The 8,343-nt window shown below is 34.5% G+C and overlaps 1 protein-coding gene across 1 annotated transcript in view; it reads left to right on the top strand.

Moving 5' to 3' along the window:
- LOC107695653 (cyclin-F) overlaps positions 1–5,984 on the top strand; it is a 32,914-nt gene extending 26,930 nt beyond the window's left edge. The window contains exons 14-17 of the mRNA XM_016495660.1: positions 920–1,019; positions 1,104–1,237; positions 2,513–2,685; positions 5,396–5,984. Coding sequence (XP_016351146.1) covers positions 920–1,019; positions 1,104–1,237; positions 2,513–2,685; positions 5,396–5,811 — 823 coding nt within the window. The 3' untranslated portion in view covers positions 5,812–5,984. The remainder of the gene's footprint in view (positions 1–919; positions 1,020–1,103; positions 1,238–2,512; positions 2,686–5,395) is intronic.
- The last annotated feature ends 2,359 nt before the right edge of the window (positions 5,985–8,343 follow it).

Raw genomic sequence — 8,343 nt, 5'->3', positions numbered from 1 at the left:
TATATATATACACGCACGCGCACACACACACACACTTTATTATTTTAGAATATTTGTAATCTAAAATAAATATAAAAATATATTAACTAATAATAATGTTGTTATTAGTTTAATATTATAAATTCTTGTTTACATGACTCTTTTCATCATTAATTTAGTTATGAATTTGTTTTTATTTGTTATATTATTACAATTTTAGTATAATATATAGTTTTTGGTTTTATATTATTAATGATAATTTGTCGTAATTAGTTTTATATAAAATTATTATTATTTACGAAGTAAATGTTTTGATTTCATGGTGTCTTTAATGAGTGAAGCGTCTCTTCATTCATTCATTCATTCAGTAACGAAGCAAATGGAATCGGAATTATATCGTATCGACCGAAATTAAGAAATATATCATGATGTACATTTTGGCCATATCGTCCAACCCTAGTCTGTATGTGTTACAGCCAGTGAGCAATGGATTTTCAAAATAATAATACAAAAACTGCATTAATGCAGTATGAATGGGTTATTAATCACTGACTCTCCGAATCGTTCAAAGCTGCATATTCCTTCACTAACAAAACGCCGCTGTTGCTTGGAGACGCACACCAGTTCTGTCACGGATTTTGTTCAAAATATGATTTCGTTGTAAAATATACAGCCTCTTGTACACTGTAGAAGTTTTGCTTCGATTTCTAAGAATACTTTGCAAGTCAAAGTATTTGTGTTTTTGCTTTGACAAGCTCACCTGTGGCTGATAATTCCCCATTAGTCGTGACCAAAATCTAGCAAAATGTTTATTGTTGCATCATTTTCTGTGGGCTGCATCTTTACAACATCACAGCTGATGCAAAAATCAAAAGCTTTCAATCAAATCTTAAATCTGATCTTTAATCTCACTGACGTGACTTTTTGTCTCCACTCACAGTTTCGGTCAGGATGTGCCCAAAGACTACAGACATGTGTCTCTGACCGGAGTCAAGCAGAGGTTTGAGGACGACGTGTATCATCAGATTAGCAGAGACACGGTGAGTGTGCTCGTCTCCTCTCAGAGTCCGCTGTAGTTCATCCGGTGAAGTGTGTGTGTGACGTGAAGTGTGTTTCTGTGTCAGGTGATGGGCTTTAAGGAGCTCTGTCAGGTGCTGGAGGTCCCAGAGGTGGAGCCGCAGGTGGAGACGCCCAGCGCTAGCAGCCAGCTAACAGAGATGCACACCTTCCTGTCCTCTCCCGTCAGCAACAGCAAGAGGTGTGAACTAACGTTACGTGCATGTGCCTAAATCCCGTCTAGAGATGCAGGATAATGTTAACCTTTCAACCCTGACTTTTTACGTTTGATGGGTATGAAACATTTTTCATGTGTAGCCTATAGTGAGTAACGGTCTTCATCTTGTGAGCGCAATCTTGGAGTCACAATATTACTACATGAACACCAAGACCGTTTGAGGAAACGCCAAATATCATTCATTTCAGATTGTAGGTGGTGCTGTAATTTAAGAAAATCCTTTAAATTCTGTAACTCTAATGGTTGAAATTTGCCACAATTGTATACACAATTTATTCTTCAATGTTTTGCATATAAGCTTTCTTTCTTTTTTATTATTTTAACAATATTAGGAAAAAATATTGTATCTTTTACAATTGATGCAATTATTATTTAATAAAAAATTATAAATTACTGATAACAAATAATATAACTAATAATTAATACAAAAACAAATAAATTTAACTAAGAATTCTTAGTTCTAAGGATTCTATTATATATATACGTAATATAAAACAAAAATAATAACATGTTAAAAAAATTAAACTAATGACGATAACCAATTAACTAACATTATATTAACAAACAATTATTTTTAAATGATCAGGATTTGCCTGTTTATACATGTAAATCATCAAGGCTGCTGAATATTTTAACTAGTAATAATATTTTACAATATTACTTTTTTTTTAAATAAAGTAAATGCAACCTTGGTGAGCATAATTTTGTTTTTTGTTTTTTAAAAACATCTTACTGACCCAAAATTGACACTTTTTTTTTTTTTCTTTTTTTTTTGTTTGCATTAATGCTTACATATTTTCAAAGTATTGAAAGATTGGGTTAAAGTATCTGATTATTTCTTAAAGTAATATATATATTTTTTTTTCTAAAAGTGTTTTCTGTGCCAGGTTTATGAATTGATTAACCTGCATCAATATTTTTGAAGTTAATGTTTAACTTGTTTGTTTTAAAATGTTTTTATGGCCAATGTCATTTGAAGCATTTGAAAATACAGTTTTAGTGTGAATGCTGTTAATAAATGAAACAATAAATTTAGAAGATTAGCCATCATACATATTACTATTCATAAAAAAAATATTTTTTCCAGATTTGTCTGCCAAGATATTTATATCAATGCATCTCTAATACTGATGTTTTTTTTTTTGCATCCTTAAGATGATGTTTTGTAAAATGTGGGTGGAGAAAAGACGGTGATGATTTGAATGCATTGTTTTTTTTATTAATGTTTTTGTTGATCAGGAGGCGTGAGGACAGCATGCAGGAGCACCGGGGCAGCTTCCTGGCCACGCCCACAGCTGAGCTGTCCACTCAGGAGGAGATGCTGCTGGGAGACATCCTGGACTGGAGCCTGAACACTTCCTGCTCTGGCTACGAGGGTGACCGGGAGAGCGAGGGCGAGAAGGACGGAGAAAGTGAGTGGGGGGGAAATGGCTCGAATATCATCTACATCATATTCTGAATCCTCTTACACAAAAACAATAAGACAATTGTTATTGATGCATGAGTCACATTAGTGTCACGACATCTTGAGTTCATCAACTTGAGATTCATATTGCATGGATTCTGAGCAACCACTTCAGTTTTAGTTCTATTTGTATAGAATATATTTTAAAATATACATATACATTATGTAATTTTTAATGCAAGGCAAGTTTATTTATATAGCACATTTCATACACAATGGTAATTCAAAGTGCTTTACATAAAAGGAGTTAAAATAATCAAAAAATAACCACAACAATAAAAGCAAGGAATTAAAATTTTGAAATGATTTAAAAATAGAAATAGAAAATGATGACGCATAAAATACAGTTCAATCAGTTTGGACGTAGCACTGTGCTCATTCAGTAAATAGCACTAGTTCACCCAGAAACTACCCTAATGTCATTCCAATCCTATATTTCCTTTACTCTGTGGAACATGTTTGTTCCCCACTAAAAATAGTGTAACATACTTTATTAATTAAAAATGTATTAAAAAAATATTGTATTCAATTAATTTTAATTCATTAAATTATGTGTTAAAATATTGTCTTTATTAGAAATGAGGGGTGACCCTAATAGTCAATGATTCAATGCTTCGATAGGAGGAGCCTGTTATGATCCTGCCATTTTGGCTATATGGGGGTGCTCAAATGTCTGATTTCACATAGAACTACCGGGTTTCTCCCAATAAGGTCCCATGGAATGAAAATTTCACTTTATGAGGTTTTTTAACATTAATATGAGTTCCCCTAGCCTGCCTATGGTCCCACAGTGGCTAGAAATGGCGATAGGTGTAAACCGAGTCCTGGGTATCCTGCTTTGCCGAAGATTCAAATAAATATTTTAACCTGCGTGAATAAATCCAACCACCCCTATAGATTTAAGTTTCACTTTCCATAATCTGTGACCGACAGAGGAGCATCTTGGCGGCAGGGATTTAAAACTTTAACAAGACACAAACTGACACAGACCAAGTGAAAGACTGGATTTTTTCGATCAGGTTGGGTACAAGTGATTTTAAAACTTTTCAGCCGGTTTATATATATCGTGTATATATTATTTATCTTGTATAAGATGCATTTGGTTGAGTCAAGCGCTTCATTGTAGTACTACGGTAATTATCACTTCAGCGCGCAGCGTTGAGCAGGACAAACAACAATGCAGAATATTAATAACTATGACTGGGACCGTCGTATACATAACATTATAATGAGAACACTATTATAATAAAATGCTGTGAATTTTTAGAGTTTAGTTGCCGTGTTTTAATAACTATGACTGGGACTGTCATATACATAACAATTATAATGAGAACACTATTATAATAAAATGCTGTGAATTTTTAGAGTTTAGTTGCCGTGTTTCTGCACGTTGTTGCGTGAAGAACGCGTCCACAGAAGGAGTTCATTCAGAGCCTGGCAGACGCGTTCATGTGCATTCGGGGCATTTTGTGCAGATAGCCTATACGTAGAATATTAACGTTATGTTGTATAAATAACGAAGCGTATTCTAGATGAGATAAATGATGAGTTAAATCCCATTGATTAAAAACCTGTTATCAAATGCGTCACTCTACTGGTCATCTTCAGCGCGCTCAGCTCAAAACAGAAATGCAGAACATTAATAACTACTGTCATATACATAACGTTATAATGAGAGCACTATTGTAAAAAATGTTGTGAATTCTTAGGGTTTCGCTGACGTTTAATGTTAACTATCTTTTAATCAAAACATAAAACATTGTTTACCGTTTGTATCTGCGAGGCGTCAGTTTCACATTTTCCCTGTGTGTTAACGTCAGTAATTATGGCTGTCGAATGTCTGACTTGACTCTTGTTAATGTATTTTGCCCCAAACATATGATTCGACTATCAGCAAGATTCGAAAATTCCAATTCCACTATGAAAATCCTTAGTCGGGGACACCCCTATTAGAAATATTAAAAAAGTTTTAATTATTGAAATTCTTAAAAATTATTTTAAGTTAACAACAAATTATTTATTAAAACGGTTGTATTCATTAAAAAAAACATTCATAATTGTTTCATTCATTGTTAAATTAACTGCAAAACAAATTACTTTTTAATTAAAATAATTAAATTAAAGTCATTATTTGAATGAAATATTAACAATGTTATTAAATTAATTATTGAAAAATATTTTTTACAAATTAAAATGTGATTATTTTATTTGTTAAATTGTTTACACAATGTATTACTAATTAATATTATCATTTAATTTGTTATATTTTAAACATTTAAAATAATTTTAATTAAATTATTAAAACTCACCTTCAAGAAAGTATTTAAAAATGTGATCATTATTATCAAATGACAGTTAAATCTGTGTCTGTTCCTCGCACAAAGCTTAGCTTCAGAAGACTTGAAATAAAGCACGCAGCTTGTATAGGTAACTTATGCTGTTTTGTAAAATATTACAGAATCTTGTTGAAGCTCAGACTTTGTGCATGATGTGCGAAAAGAAAATACTAAAATGTGAGCAAAAATAAATAATGTAAATTTTCGTGGCTATTTCTTTTAAGTTTCATGACATTTGAATTGTCCAAGCACCTCTTCAGTCCCACTCATTAAAGTTTGTAAAGGCCGTTTGATGAGTAACCGAATCTCTTTCTGCCACAGTATCGGCTATGGAGGTGCAGATGGAGCCGGCGGTCGAGTGCGCTGACAAACGGACGCATTGTTGCGTGCTCTCCAGCGATGACGACAGCCTTTGTGAAGAGCCCACCGAGGAGGAGGCGACGGGTGGGAGCGGCAGACCCTGGACACGCCACCTATCCTCCTCCTCCTCCTCCTCTTCCTCGAGCACCTTTTGCACAGACCACCTCAGCTCGGGCTACTCGTCCATCCAAAGCTTTCCCAGTCCGCCCGTCTCTTCCTCTCTGGTCTCTCCCCAAAATCCCGCCGGTTTCTGTCTCCTGCTGCCGCCCGCACAAAGGACTCGCCGACAGGTGAAGAGGAAAAACACAGCGGCGCACAGCGGAGGAGAGGCAGAGCGCGACGAGGGCGCAGCCAACGTGGCCTTTCTTAGCCTCTGATTGATTGACAGGAAGCTGTCGTCCCTTAACGCATCACTTCCTGGCCGCCCTCCAGGATCACTTTGGTTCACGGGTGCTGATGGTCTTTATCTCAGAGCAGCGAGAGTGAGATAAAGCGGCTGAAATGTCCATTTCTGAGCTTTAAATACGATTAGAAGAACAAAGGTCATGTTTTTTCCTTCCCATAATGCATTTCACTTCGGCTCCCGATGGCGGGAGCGCCTTCGCCCGACAGTTGCTGTTGACAAGCAACGGGATTAATGCCTCAAATGTGTTAAAATCACTGGAACTGTCACTGTTTCTGAAGTCTTGTGTATATGGTTACGTCTTCGAATTTAAAAAGCATACTGTTTACATAAAAGGACTGAAAGTTTATCAAATATGTTTTTTACGAAGTTACTTGCAGCTACGGAGAAAACCCACTCAGACCATGAAGTTTCATGCTGACAAGTGCACTGTCTGAACAAAACTGATTCGTTTACATGGATGTTTCTCGTCGCGTATTTTGATTATTTATCTGGAACTGGACTGAACGACTCCAGTGTTTTTATATTTGCGCATTGCTTTGCGTTCGCCACAAATCTTCTGCCAAAGTTCACTATTAACTATTTTCATACTGTTTTTCTGCTTGATACCACTGATGTTTTGACCTGTGAAACCTATGGAAGCTTGTTTCCGACACCGAGTAAAAAACTGCAACATTATTTCTCACAATTCTGACCGGTTTTCATCTCACAGTTCTGACTTTCTCAGAATTGAAATATTTTAAACATTATGAGATGTAAACTCGCAAAGTCAGAATTGAGCTAAATTGTTTTCCTCAGAATTGTACTTTATAACTCACAATTGTGAGTTTATATTAAGAACAATTTTAAGTTTCGAACTGCACGATGTAAACTTGCAATTGTGAGAAAAAGGCAGAATTGTGAGAGATATTTGCAATTGCGAGGGGAAATTTAAAACTCACAATTGCGAGTTTATATCTCTCAATTCTGAGAAAAGAAGTCAGAATAGTGCAATGTAAACTCGTAATTGCAATAGTTACGAGCTATAAACTCGCAATTGTAAGAAAAGTCTGAATTGTGAAATATAAATTCGCAATTGTGAGGCAAAAAAACACGGAATTCGGACTTTTTTCCCCTCACAATTACGAATTTATATCTCACAATTCAGACTTTTTTTTTTTTTTTTTTCGAGAAAAGAAGTCAGAATAGCATGACGTAACCTCACAATTGTGTGGAGAAAAAAAGTCAGAATTGCTATAAACTTGCAATTGTACGAAAAATATATAAATTTGCAATTACGAGGAAAAGTCAGAATTCCGAGTTTATATCTCGCAGTTCTGACTTTATAACTCGCAATTGCGTACTTGTATATCACAATTCTGAGAAAAAAGAATAGTCAGAATAGTGGCATAAAAAGTTGCAATTGCCCATTTTCTTTATCCTGTGGTGGAAATGAGCTTGCATAGAAAACTGTAAACATACAGTAAAGCTGTATGAATTTCTCACATACTTTTTACGACAGATCCAATGCAACAGCCGATGAATGTGATCGTTTGACATGCTTTTTCATAATGACCTCGAGAGATTCCGAGCACTTTTTATGACCCAATGCTGAATATCGAAATGATGCTTCGTAACAAGTCTCGATGTTTTACCTTTATATATGCTTGAACAATCAACCGTACATATATATATTTGTGAGTGTTCAACCGTGTTCATCTGTTTGAGGTTATGACACTAAAAGCATTAAGTTATTATTTTTGTGCAGGTCTTGTTGGTACTGTATGTTAAACATCACTAAGGATTGCAACTGTAAATGATGAATTCTTGTGTACGTGTAAATATATAAATGTATGAAGCTGTGAAAGGCCATGTGAACTTGAAAACAGACGTCTTTGTTATATTCTGAAAACCACAAAACAATGCAGTAGTTACATTTGCATGCCCGCAGTGTTTCTCTTGCATACTGATGGGAACTTGTTGTTTGCAACCATTTCATGTCTATCACTGCATATTTTACACCATTTTGATTTCGTATCGCTAAAGATCACACTTTGTCACTGTGGTTTGGTGACCTCGTGAACATGTTGCTGGTCAAACAGTTGTTAAACTGTTTCATTAAAAGATTAATGAAGTTCGTCAACAATTACTGAGTTGTAGGTCACATTTAACAAACAAAAAACAAGGTATTTTTGGGGTCTGTTGCACCTGAATATTTGTATAAATAATGGGATACAAAATTTGCATGGTTAAAAAATGTGAACTAGTAAAGACAATATAAAAAATGTTATGTGTTGATTGTTATGTTTTAAAGAAAAAAAAATATATAATGTTGGAACATGCAAATGCATTATTCAAATCCTTACTGATAAAATGGGTATATTTTTTTTTGCATAGTTTTAAAAATTCAGCTGGTAAAGGCACAATGCAAACACATAAAATGCAAATTGTATTTGTTTTTTTTATTTGATAATATGATGCATGGTTTGCTTATATATATATATATATATATACATATACATATATA

This window comes from Sinocyclocheilus anshuiensis, unplaced genomic scaffold (genome assembly GCF_001515605.1).
Source record: "Sinocyclocheilus anshuiensis isolate Anshui unplaced genomic scaffold, SAMN03320099.WGS_v1.1 scaffold1075, whole genome shotgun sequence".
Lineage (NCBI taxonomy): Eukaryota > Metazoa > Chordata > Actinopteri > Cypriniformes > Cyprinidae > Sinocyclocheilus > Sinocyclocheilus anshuiensis.
This window is presented reverse-complemented; position numbering and strand designations above follow the sequence as displayed.